General features: G+C 34.2%; 1 protein-coding gene across 4 annotated transcripts in view; it reads right to left on the bottom strand.

Annotated features, from left to right (window-relative positions):
• POF1B (POF1B actin binding protein) overlaps positions 1-14189 on the bottom strand; it is a 108300-nt gene that overhangs the window by 10796 nt on the left and 83315 nt on the right. For 3 of the 4 annotated variants that reach the window (XM_077889714.1, XM_077889715.1, XM_077889713.1), the window contains 7 exons: positions 13154-13228; positions 9027-9119; positions 8084-8197; positions 7136-7288; positions 6508-6627; positions 4847-4975; positions 3966-4048 (listed from right to left, as the gene is read on the bottom strand). In XM_077889714.1, the coding sequence (XP_077745840.1) occupies positions 3966-4048; positions 4847-4975; positions 6508-6627; positions 7136-7288; positions 8084-8197; positions 9027-9119; positions 13154-13228 (767 nt within the window). The remainder of the gene's footprint in view (positions 1-3965; positions 4049-4846; positions 4976-6507; positions 6628-7135; positions 7289-8083; positions 8198-9026; positions 9120-13153; positions 13229-14189) is intronic. The other variant, XM_077889717.1, reaches the window with a different exon arrangement.

The raw sequence follows: 14189 nt of genomic DNA, 5'->3' as shown, positions 1-14189 counted from the left end.
AAGATGTTATATACACAGGTATAGGTATAAGTATAGGTATAGATATAGATAATGGAATATTACTCAGCCATCAAAAAGAATGAAATCTTGCCATTTGCAACCATGTGGATAGAACTATAGTGTATTATGTAAATTTAAAAAAGGCATAAAAAGACAAATACCATGATTTCACTTATTGTGGAATTTAAGACACAAACAGGTGAACACAGGGGAAAGGAAGGAAAAATAAGATGAAAACAGAGACGGAAAAAAAAACAGACGGAGGGAACACATAAGAGACTTTTAACTATAGGGTACAAACTGAGGGTTGCTGAAGGAGAGGAGGGTGGTGGGATGTGGTAATTGGGTGATGATCATTAAGGAGGGCACTTGATGTAATAAGTCCTGAGTGTTATATGCAACTGATGAATCAGTAAATTCTACTGTTAAAACTAATAATGCACATTGTTAACTAAATTGAATTTTAATTATAAAAAATTATTAATACCTATTCACCTCTAATTATTCTCAGAAAAGAGGAATAAAAGCTTCCAAATACATTTTATGGGGCAAGTATCACCCTGACACCAAAACCAGATATGGCACCACAGGAAAAGAAAACTACAGGTTAATGTCTGTGATGAACATAAATACAAATGTTGTCAACAAAATGTTAGGAAGCTCAATAATATATCAATAATATATTTAAAGGATCGTTTACTATGTATGATCAGTTGGGATTTATTCTGGGGATGGAAGGATGGTTCAATATTCCCAAATCAATCAACATGATACACCACATCAACAAAGGAAGGATAAAAATTATATAATCATCTCAATAGATGCATAAAATGCATTTGACAAAATTCAACATCTGTTCATGATTTTAAAAAAACTCAACAAAATGAGTTCAGAAGAATCAAATCTTAACATAATAAAGGCCACATAAGAAAAACTTGCAGCCAACATCATACTCAATGGTGAAAAACAGAGCTTTTCCTTTAAAATCAGGAATTAGACAGGGATGTCCACTGTTACCATTTTTATTTAACCTAGTACTGAAAGTCTTAGCCACAGCTGACAAGAAAAAGAAATAAAAAGCATCCATATTGGTAATAAAAAGTAAAGCTTTCCGTATTTGTAGATTACATGATACTATACATAGAAAACTCTATAGACTCCATAAAAAACAATTGGAAGTAATAAATGAATTCAATAAAGCCACAGGATACAAAATCAAAGTACAGAAATCTGCTGGATTCCTATAAACTAGTAATGAAGTAGCAGAAAGTGAAATTAAGAAAACAATTCCATTTTCATTGTGCCAAAAAGAACAAAATTCCTACAAATAAACTTAAGCAAGGAGGTAAAAGACTGTACTCTGAAAGCTGTAAAGCATTGAAGAAAGAAATTGAAGACAACACAAATGGAAGCATATACCATGCTTATGGATTGAGAGCCTTAATATTTTTAAAATACTTATACTACCCAAAGCAATCTACAGATATAATGCAATCCCTTTTAAAAACACAACAGCATTTTTCACAGAACTAGAACAAATAATCCTAAAATATTTATGGAACCATAGAAGACCCTCAAATAGCCGAAGCAATCTTGAGAAAGAAAAACAAAGTTGCAGATGTCATAATTCCAAATTTCAAGATATATTAGAAAGTACATAATCAATACATGATGGTACTAGCACAAAACAGATACATATGCCAAGGAAGAAAATAGAAAGGCCAGAAAGATACCCACACTTATATGGTCAATTAGTCTATGACAAAGGAAGCAAAAGGGGAAAAGACAGTCTTCCACAAATAGTATTGGGAAAACTGGACAGCAACACACAGAATGTAACCACATTCTTATACCATACACAATAATAAACTCAAGATGCATCAAAGACCTAAATGTGAGACCTAAAACCATAGAAATCCTAGAAGAAAATACAAGCATAAGGAAGATGTGGTATATGCATACAATGGAATATTACTCAGCCATTAGAAACGACGAATATCCACCATTTGCTTCAACGTGGATGGACCTGGAGGGTATTATGCTGAGTGAAGTAAGTCAATTGGAGAAGGACAATCATATGGTTTCATTCTTCCAGGAAAATAAAAAATAGTAAAAGAGATTAAAGGGCGAAGGAGAGAAAATGAGTGGGAAATATCAGTTATGGTGACAGAACATGAGAGACTCCTAACTCTGGGAAATGAACAAGGTGTAGTGGTATGGAGGTGGGCGGGGTGTTGGGGTGCCTGGGTGACGGGCATTGAGGAGGGCACTTGACGGGATGAGCACTGGGTGTTATACTATATGTTGGCAAATCCAACTCCCATAAAAAATATACAAAAAATATTGCCATTTCTAGGCATTTTTACCATTACATACAGATATGAATCTCTTTAAAAAAAAGAGAAAGAAAACACAGCACTAATTTCTCTGACATTGGTCATAGCAAACTTTCTCTAGATATGTATCCTAAAGCAAGGGAAAGAAAAGAAAAAATAAGCTATAAAAAGATGTTGCACAGGAAAGGAAACCATCAACAAAAACAAAAAGGCAACCTACTGAATGGGAAAATATATTTGCAAATGATATATCTGATAAGGTGTTAATATCCAGGGGCACCTGTGTGGCTCAGTGGTTGAGTGCCTGCCTTTGGATCAGGTCATGATCCCAGGGTCCTGGGAATGAGTCCCACATCAGGCTCCCCACAGGGAGTCTGCTTCTCCCTCTGCCTATGTCTCTGCCTCTCTCTGTGTGTCTTTCATGAATAAATAAAATCTTTTTTAAAAGGGGTTAATATCCAAAATATATAAAGAACTTATACAAATCTATACCCAAAAACCAACAATTTGTTTAAAACACGGTCAGAGGAACTTCTTTTTCCAAAGAAGAAAGATAGATGACCAACAGGCACATGAAAAATGCTCAACATAAATGATCATCAGATAAATGCAAATCAAAGCCACAGTAAGATATCACTTTACACCTATCAGAATGGCTAAAATAAAAAAGTCAAGATATAACAAGTGTTGGCAAGGATGTGGAGAAAAAGGAACCCTCATGCAGTATTGATGAGGATATAAACTAGTACAGCCACCACGGAAATCAGCTTAGTTTCCATAAAAAATTAAAAATAGAAATACCATATGATCCAATAATTCCACTACTGAGTACTTACCCAACAAAACAAAAATACTAATTTGAAATGATATATGCACCCCTATGCTTATTGCAGCATTATTTAAGCAAGATATGGAAGCAATATGTGTCCATTGATAAGGGAACTAGATAAGGAAGCAGTGATATATAATAGAATATTACTCAGCCACAAAAAAGGATTAGATCTTGCCATTTGCAACAACTGGATGGAACTAAAGGGTATTATGTAAAGTGGAATAAGTCAGATAAAGAAAGAAAAATATCATTTCATTCATATATGGAAGCTAAAAACAGCAACTAAACAAAATGCAGAATCAAACCTATAAATACAGAGAACAAACTGATGATTGCCAGAAAGCAGGTGGCTGGGGCATGGGCAAAATTGGTGAAGGGGTATGAGAGATACAGGCCTCTAGTTATGGAATGAATAAGTCACAGGAATAAAAGGCACAGCATAGTGATTATAGTCAATGATATTGTAATGTTTCATGGTGACTGATGGTAGCTATACTTGTGGTGAGCAAAGCATAACATAGACAGAAATCGAATCACTGCCTTGTACACCTGAAATTAATGTACCTTTGTGTGTCAACTGTACTTAAATAAAAGCACTGGGAGTTATATGTAAGTGATGAATCACTAAATTCTACCTCTGAAACTAATATTACACTATTGTTAACTAACTAGAAATATATATATAATATATATAAATATATATATAAATATATATAATATATATAAATTAAACATGCTATAACTGGGATTAAATAATAGCCAAAGTCATATTCAAATTTCATTTAAAAATACATTACTTTTTAGTGGTGATAGTAGTCCTTCCACCACTGGAGATTTGGTTATGAGATGAATAAATTTCTTGTCTCAACTTTGAAAGTTCCTTACAAATAAAAGAAAATATAATTATTTCAAAACTGTAGAAACATGAGGTAAGGCGTATGTTTCATCATTTTACAAGGTTACTAAGAATAATTGCTTTTTTCCTTCCCTTTTAGCTTGGACATAGAATGTTCCAATTCCACCTGTTGAATACCATATATTATTGCTTCATGGTACCTAATAAGTTACATAATATGCCTGTGCAGGAATTCACTAACTGGCATAGAATTTCTATATTTAAGGGATAACATGATATTGAATGGGCATGGTTCTCAAGACAAAGGTGAGAACATTTTTTTCATAAGAATCTTGAAAATGTATGTTTTACAAGTACTGAAACTTCAGTGTGGAAGTAGGTATTGTTTCCTAGCAGAAGGTCTATCACTGATCATTACTGCAAGCAACATTAGTTCAATAACAGCAATGTAACATTAGCCAACATTTTATAACAGATCCTGGGCCACATGCTACAGATACAAAGAATATAAAACAGTCCTTTGCTAAAGCAGCTAATAAAGAGTAAAGAGCTCACAGTCATACTGGGAGTTTCATTGCTAATAAGATATAATATTAAAAATATTAAATGCACAATAACACTCTTTTTTGGTTTCATTTCTTGCTTTCATTTGAATTATATCTCCTAAAATATGAATCTTCTATTTCTTCACAGTCAGTTACATTCTACTTCATGAATAAAGTGTGTTTTGGAAATGTGCCCTTCTCTAGTTCATGGGAAATATTTATCATACTTAACTGAGTTCCTCTGTACCTCTGTATGGTACCTCTGACTGATGCTTACCTCTGACTGATGCTTTATAAGGGAATCCTTCTCTTCCAGCAAGCTTGTCAGTTCATGAAGCTTGAATTGAAATTCACTGTAACTTCCTTCTCTTCTTGAAACATCTTTTTGGTACTGATTTAACTGAGTCTAGTGATTTGAAATAAAGAAGAATTCTAAATCTGATTTGTGAAATAGGTAATTGAGTTCTAAGAGGTTCAGTTACAAAGTCATACAGAAAGTTATGAAATGAAGATCAAAGTACCAATAGTTGTAAACATTTGTAGAGCTTGAGGAATGGAAAATACAAATTAAAATGCTAATTAGGAATTTCTCAATTTTTTAAAGATGGCTTTTACTATTTAGGGCTAGGCAGTACTTAAGTAACAGTCTTAAGCAACAAGAATTAAAATAAAGCTAAGAAAATAGGTACTTTAGATTCCTTCAAATACAAATTAAGGAAAACTCACTAATAATAACCAATTTTATATTGTGTTTTGCAGTTCACAAAATATTCCTCTTGCATGATTTATCTCAATTCTTACAGAAGCCCTGTGAAATAAGTATTATTAAAATCCTTATTTACAAAACAGGTAAATGAGATTAAGGGAGAGGTTACATGACATACAGTCCCACAACTAGTAAGCAACATAGCTGCAACTCCAAGATAGTTATTCTGACTCCAAATCCTGTCCATTTTCCTCTTTGCTACATTATGCGTGCATAAATGGCTGTTCAGTTAAAGTGTTATTAGTAATGTTGGGATGAAAAAGAAACAAGTGAAGGAAATCTGCTAGAAAAATTGGCAGTCTTGCACAAATTATATTTTGTTTTATTTTGTTTTTTGGAAGAAATTCTACCATGATATTTGGAGAGAAAAAACTATGATTGTTTTTTCCCATTTAATACTTAAGTATATTTAACTGTATGTAGGAATCAGTAAATTAAGAGTTAGTCAATTTGATCTAGAATTACAAGATAAGGCAATGTATACTTATTCTCACAAATATCACACTAATTTTGATGTGAATTACACTTACATAATTCAACATTGTTCTTATCCTTGTGCATGACAAAGTTCTTACTATTTATATCATCCTTCAAGATCAAGTGAGGATTTTTTTTTTAATTTTTTTTTATTTATGATAGTCACACAGAGAGATAGAGAGAGGCATAGACACAGGCAGAGGGAGAAGCAGGCTCCATGCACCGGGAGCCCGACGTGGGATTCGATCCCGGGTCTCCAGGATCGCGCCCTGGGCCAAAGGCAGGCGCCAAACCGCTGCGCCACCCAGGGTTCCCTCAAGTGAAGATTTTTAATAAATCAAACAGTAGCTTTGTTAGATAATCTCAAATGTTGCTCTTGACTGCACAAGCACACTTTAAGTAAAATCATGAAGGGTTCCTCTCAACCACTAATAAATAATTAAATAAATAAAAATAAATAAACCAAAACACCGAACTTTATGTCTTTTGCTTTTTTAGAAAAGATTAACCTAAATTAGAAAACAACTTGCAATATTCTACACAAAGTAATATGTATTTAAACAAAAGGTTCTATGTCATATTCCTGACTCTACCTTCAGTTGTTTTTTCCTTGTAGCTTTACACTTGAAACCATCATTATTTTATTAGAAAGTTTGTGCTGACCTGTGTATTTATGCATTATAGGATCAACATACCCTTAGCTTGCAGATCTCTCTATCTTTCTCCATTCTTAAGTTTTTTACCATCTCCATGTAATGGTTGCCAATCTCATCCATTTTCATCTGCAGCATTGAGCCTGTGCAAGTCTCAGAAACCTACACAAGGCAAAATAATGTTCTGTAATTAGATAGTTATGAAGAAAATACATATTATATTATAAGACTTATTATTAGATAAAAATTACATGATTAAGTAAGGGCATTGAAATAATAAGAGCTATTTTTAGGAATTGTGCTATACAGCTCAAATGGTAGAGAAATGAGACATAACTACATGAAATCGTCAGAAAGCAGTCCATGTATTTTCTCAAGAGAAATAGGATATATAAAGGTGCCTGGGTGGCTCAGTTGTTTAAGCGTCTGCCTTTGGCTCAGGTCATGATCCTAAGATGCTGGGATCAAGCCCCCTGTTGGGGTCCCTGCTCAGTGGAGAGTCTGCTTCTCTCTCTGCTTCTCCCCCTGCTTCTTCCCCTCCGTTCATGCTCTGTCTCTGGCTTTCTCTCTCTCAAATAAATAAAGTCTTTTTTTAAAAAAAGGAAAAGGATATATACTATACAATGGTATAAATAAGGCAATAACATATATTTAAAATAAAATTTAATACCTGTATTCTAAGATTTTTATTCTCTTGTTCTAAATTACACTTAGAGTATTCCAGTTCTTTTAGTCTATATTCCATGTCTGATAGTGTATGTCGAAGAGAGAGATTGTTTTCTTCCAATGCTTGGCATTTTGAGGTTGAGTCTTGAAATCCTTGCTATAAAGAAGACAAAGTAAATAAGACAAAAGGATTCCACATTTTTTTGCAGGAGAGTGCTCTCTTAATTGGTTAATTCAATGGAATAAAGCAAATATTTTTCTATGCCCAGTTCTCTTAGTTATCCTCAAATGGTAAGTTAAATCAGTCATGAAAAAAGATTCTTGCCCCTAGTCTGATACGCTTATTTTGAGAAGGAATCAAGACTGGATGAATTTTCAGTGTTTCAATTTTGTAATCTGACTCTTGATGCTCTTTGACAATACTTTATTTTGCCTTTTAGTAGGTGCCAAAATGACTGATTATTTGTGTGGAAACAGAAAAAAAAAATTGGGATTGTCATGAACATGAAGATTAGGAAAGGATAAGCCTTAGAGACTCATTACAATTTCTTAGAAATTATCTCTGCTCAGACATCTGGAATGTATTTCTAGAGTTAATTCACTTATTCGCTGCACAAATGTGTGTTAAGACCTACAAAATCTTTTTTTTTATCAACACATTAGTAGATTAAATGAGTGGACTTAGCTTTTAAATATTTATACAATTCTTGTTACCCAACAGCACAGATAATTGTGGATTGTACATACTTTATATCTAAAGTATACAAGGTTATCTGTTTTTATGAGAAGGCTTTCAGTCATTGGAAATAAAGCCACTCAATTCTCATATGAATAAATTTTTCCATAATACTTTAATTCCTTTTGGATTGTATGTCATAACTATAAGGTGTCAGTTATTCTGGATATGAAAAGCTATCAATTTAGTTTATCATCAATGAAGATATCAACTTACCTGTTGTTGGCGATTATTTGCTCTCACCGATGCCAAAAGTTCTTCATACTCTTTTATTTGAGTTTCTTTGAATGCCAAGTCTTTCTCAAGTCTTACCTTGTCATTTTCCAGTGACTAAAAGCAAAATTACTTCTTAAGATACAGAATTACAGAAACTTGTCAACACATAATACAAAGACTCGTTTACATTGGAAGGCTTAAATAAGCACTTGTTTCATTTGCAGTTGCCTGATAAAACAGAATTCTAAACAGTCAGGCAAAATATAGGATACAAATGGATGAAACTTAAAAAACCTGCATTCTAAGAGACCTTTTGATGAACTAATTCTAAGTTCAATGAAGCAGAATCTTCAAATTATTTTAATGTTTTGTCTCAATCTACAAAGATTCCTTGTTAACCCTAGCAGGTGGTTAATTTTTTGGAGTCTAAATATGTTCATCAGAACCCAGAAATGAAATAACACACTGCAGTTTTCAGGGAGTTATTCATTATATGGAAGGTATTCTGAATGTATATAGCTGATGGCACCAAGAACACCAACTAAAATGGAAAATAGAAAAGGTTAACTTCCTTGAGAAAGAAGTTTTCAAGTATTCAGAGAAATTCAGAGTATGCTTTATTATTACAGAAAAAAGGGGAAATTCCCATTCAATGAGTTATATTATTCTAATTTTTCAAGATACTTCCTGGCTATAGGTATTAAATTACCTTAGTGGTAAACTAAATAATAAGTGCATACCCAACTTTCATTTTGACATTGGAGAGCTCTTATCTCCTCTTTGAACCTCAATTAATCTTTTCAAGACAATAACTATGTCTGGGTGAGCATAATATTGCTGCATTGTATTAAATTTTGAAAGGTTAGACTAAATGACTTCATTTCTATGTTAGGAAATTAGGAACTAGGAAGGCTTTGTAAAGAAAAATCAAAATAAGTGTTACTGTCAAGTCATTTTGAAGATGTCCAAGCTCCTCCCGTAAGTTGCTGAATGTGGACAGCACTAGCCGGAGTGATTTATCAGACATACCCCTCATCTGGAGGAAGAAAAGGATTGATGGTTTGTATTTACTAGCAGTTACAGACAATATAAGTGATAGTAGTCTTATTTTTCTTTTCCCATAGGCAAACTTATTAACAGATTTATTTTTTATATAACAATATCAGAATAGTGATACAAGGCATTTTAACATGCACAAATATGTTATTACAAGTATGTTACAATCAGTATTCCTGAAGATATCATAGCTATGATAAATAATAAAATGCATATCCTAAGTATGCTGCCAAATGCCGGGATTTTTCCTGAGGTGAGAAGATAATACTAATTAAGTTTAACCTTGAAGTATAGAAACATCTCAAATTTAAAGAGGTGGAAGAAAATCCCTTTCAATAGATTAAACTCACTTCTTTTAAAAATGGGTTTAAAAACAAGCAACTTCATTTCTGGCAAGATGGAGTAGAAATATTTTCCTTATTCCTTCTAAGTATAACTAAAAGCCCTGGACATTACTATGTATAAAACAAACATAAAAAGACACAGTAAGGTGGAAAGAAGGAAGTCTGGTTAGGAACATTGTGACCCCCAAAATAACACAGAAGTGAGTTCCTGGGCTTTCTTTTTAATTCATGTATCACAGAAGCCAGTATTGGAGAAGTCAGTAACTCAGAAACCCCACTGGATACAGACAGCAGAAGTCTTTAGAAAAGTTTGCTTTCTCTAGCCAAGGGACCAATGAAAGAGCAACCTAGCAAGGCAGAGAACTTTTAGATAATAACCACTCTATTCCAGCCAAACACCACATAGAATAACCTTCAACTTTATTTCGACCCAAACCATCAAAGGCCAAGAAGGACTTTCTCCCTCACCAGGCTCTAAAAAGGTCCACCAACACTACTTGCCAGGTTGGTGTTAGAGAAGGCAGGGTGGAGATAGGGAACCTTCACCCCACTGGGGAAAAAATGAGAACCCCAAGCACTGTTGTTCAGTTGAGAGTATGAAAGGAGCCTAGATTTTCATGCTATCCAGTAGTAATATTATATGGCTTCATCTTCCTGCTGGGGTGATGTCAGAGGTTTCTCAATGATGAATCCAGACTTTCATCACTGCTCAACAGAAATGAGGCCACCAACCTTGCAGTGTCAGTGGAGGCCAACTTGAAAACAGTAATGAGGCACCTTTCTACATCCAAACCATGGTGAAATCAGTGGGGCCCTCATAGGAAATCAAAATTTCTATCCTTGCCCAAGAGAAACAAGAAGGTCCGCCCTTGATCAATGTCAACAAAGGCTAAGTGAGGTGGACTTCCACACCCAGCTGGCAGTAACAAACAGTGCCCCCATATCCTCTGTTATTTCAGTACCAAAAGAGGCCTACTAAAACAGAAGATTTGAATATATTCAGAACTATAACACTCAAAATGTCCAGGTTTCATTTAAAAAATCGCTAATCAGGACGCCTGAGTGGCTTAGTGGTTGAGCATCTGCCTTCAGCTCAGGGCGTGATCCTGGAGTCCCACATCTCACTCCCTGCATGGAGCCTGCTTCTCCTTCTGCCTATGTCTCTGCCTCTCTCTGTGTCTCTTATGAATAAATAAATAAAATCTTTAAAAAATCACTAGTCATTCTAAGAACCAGGAAAATCTTACCTTGATAAGAAAAAGAATTAACAAATGCCAACATCAAGGTAACAAATATTAGAATTGTCTGATAAGGATTTTAAAGCACCCATCATAAACATAATCCAATAAAAAATTACAAACAGATTTAAAAATAGAAAGTCTAAGCCACAAAACAGAAAATCTCAGAAAAGAAATAGAAGATGTAAAGAATAACTAAATAGAAATTCTAGAATTGTAAAACTCACTAGCTAAAAAACCAAAAACCTCAACGGATGGACTAGAAAGTACTTTATCAGAACATCAGAGAGAAAATCGACTGGAAAATAATTGAACAGAGCCTCATAGACCTGTAAGAGTATAAGACATAGCTAACATACATGTCACACAAATCCTAGAAAAAAATAAGCAAGAGGGTGGAGCTGAAAAAGTATTTTAGGAAATGATGGCTGTAAATTCCCCAAGCTAGCAAAAAGCATAAGTATAGATTCAAGAAGTTGAGCAAATCTGGAACAGAATAAACCCAAAGAAATCAACCCCCAGACAAATCAGTCAAACTTCTTAAAACTAAAGATAATTTTAAAATTTTAAACCTTGAAAACAGCAAGAGAAATCTTAACTATTGGTAATAACAATTTAAATGACAGCATAATTTTCATCAGAAATCTTAATGGCCAGAGGGACATAGCAAACCATTTTTAAGTGCTGAAAGAAAAGAACTGTCAGCTACAAATTCTGTATCTAATGAAAATAACATTTAGGAATGAAGGGGAAATCACAACATTATCAGATGGTGAAAACTGAAAAAAACATTGTCACTAACAGACCCACCCTAAAAAAAAGAGTGAAGGGAGGTTTCTGAAGAGAAATAAAATGATAAAGAAAGGAATTTAGAACATCGAAAAGAAATAGCATCAGAAGTAATAATATCAGTAAACAAAGTTGGCTTTCCTTCTCTTGCATTTTCTAAATTATATTTGATGGTTGAAGCATAAATTCTAACAGTGGAACTCAATTCACAAAGAGGAAATATTTAAGATAATTATGTTATAAATGTGGAGAGTAAAGAGTGATAAAGGAAGCAAAATTCTCTACAGTCACTGAAACTGACAACATGTTGACACCAATACACTGGGATAAATTATGGATATATAATGTAATTCTTAGAGCAACCAATTAAAAGGTTATAGCAGCAATGTCCACAATAGCCAAACTGTAGAAGGAGCCTCGGTGTGCATCGAAAGATGAATGGATAAAAAAGATGTGGTTTATGTATACAATGGAATATTACTCAGCCATTAGAAACGACAAATACCCACCATTTGCTTCAACGTGGATGGAACTGGAGGGTATTATGCTGAGTGAAATAAGTCAATCGGAGAAGGACAAACATTATATGTTCTCATTCATTTGGAGAATATAAATAATAGTGAAAGGGAATAGAAGGGAAGGGAGAAGAAATGGGTAGGAAATATCATAAAGGAAGACAGAACATAAAGACTCCTAACTCTGGGAAACGCACTAGGGGTGGTGGAAGGGGAGGAAGGCGGAGGGTGGGGGTGAATGGGTGATGGGCACTGAGGGGGGCACTTGACAGGATGAGCACTGGGTGTTATTCTGTATGTTGGCAAATTGAACACCAAGAAAAAATAAATTTATTATTTAAAAAAAGGCTATAGTGAGATCACTCAAAAGTACCAGAGATAAATAAAAATGGAACTCTAAAACATTTTCAATTAATCCGTAAGAAAGCAAGACAAGAAAACAGGAAATAAACAAAAAACACAACCAAAAAACACAACCCCCCCCCAAAAAAAAACCCCCAAAACAAAGAAACCTCAAACAGAAAACAAAAAATAAAAAGAGCAGAGCTAGTCTTAACATCAATAATTACAACTTGGTCTAAATATACCAATTAAAAACAGAGATCTACAGAGTGAGAAAAAAACTTGATCCATTTATCTTTGCAATCTTTTCTTGCAAAAAGATGTACTCTTGAGCCATATTCCTTTAGCACCTATATTCTGTTTCTTCCTTTATTGTAGGGAAATTCACTGCTCCAGTAGTCTCTGTCATTCCACAAATCAGAAAAAGCAAGGCACTGGTCTTTCCCAACTCTCACCAACAAGGGCTGGGATGGGGAGGGGTATAATGGAAAATGGAGAAGATAAGGGCAAAGCTATAAATTAGAGTCAAGTTGTGCTATAGCAGTGAGGAGAGAATAGGGCCATTCCATGGCAGAGAACAGTACTTCTAGAAAGCTTAACTAAATGCTAAGGTATTTGATATGAGTAACAGTCTGAACAAACTATAATGCAACACTTGTTTAATCAAAGTATAATCAACTCTTGTGAAACAGGATTTTTATTTAGAACTTTCTGTTCTTAATTAATGGAAGCATCCTTGGCTAGTTGTCATTGTTGATCTCATACCCACTCTTGACCCCATCTCACCTGCAAAATATAGCGAATTTGCTGTTTTGTAAACTCTGACAATCCTTTAGGAATCAAGGATTCAATGTCTTCTGACTGTAAGAAAAGAGAAGCTTATCCATTTAACAGATGCATATTAGTGTTTTAATCTTAGAGTCAGTAGTTCACAGACTTCTGTGCAGCAGAGCATATTCTTGGGAACATCAAAAAATTATTCACTTTCTTGGCAATAGTTGCTACCAACTTAATTTCTAGCTTTATCAGTTCTTACTTTTAAAAAATTGATTATACCATATACACTATGGAAAGAACCTTGATTCTAGGAATTTGAGGGAAAAGCTTTTAGCTGCCAACTGGATGTTCCATTTCTAAAAAAAGTAATTTAAAAAACAAGAAGATGGTTATCATATCCCATTAAACACTTTATTTCAGTGTATCTTTCAACAACTGAAAGCTTGTTGGGTGGTAGATATGACATTCTAAATGCTGATTTTTTTCAAATAACAAAAATTTGGGGAAATAAAATAAAATTAGGGCTTGTGGAGAATTTACATTGAGTTATGATAACTTCTGAAAAAGTAAGATATTGCCACACCAACATTGAGAAGTTAATTAAGGTTTTTGTTTGTTTGTTTTTGTTTTTTGGTTTTTTTTTTGGCTTGAAGAAACACAAATTTATTAACTCCTAGTTCTAGAGGTTGGAAGTTAGTGAGCTAAAATTGACGTGTCAGCAAGACTGTATTCTTTTGGTGGGCTCTAGGGGAGAACCTATTTTATTGCCTTTTTGTTTTTACCAGCTTCCTGAATTCCTTGGCTGGTGGCCTCATCACTCCAAACTCTGCTTCTATTGGCAGATATGACTCTGATCTCCTCCTTCCCTCTTTTACGGGCCCTTAGTGATTGCATTGGGTCCACCCACATAATCCAGGGTAATCTCCTTACTTTAAGATCCTTAACTTAGTTACATCTGCAAAGTCTGTTTTGCCATGCTAAGGTAACATATTCAAAGGTTTCAGGGATTAGGATATGGACATCTTTGGGGGTGCCATTATTCTGT

Source organism: Canis aureus, chromosome X, assembly GCF_053574225.1.
Source record: "Canis aureus isolate CA01 chromosome X, VMU_Caureus_v.1.0, whole genome shotgun sequence".
In the NCBI taxonomy this organism is placed as follows: domain Eukaryota; kingdom Metazoa; phylum Chordata; class Mammalia; order Carnivora; family Canidae; genus Canis; species Canis aureus.
This window is presented reverse-complemented; position numbering and strand designations above follow the sequence as displayed.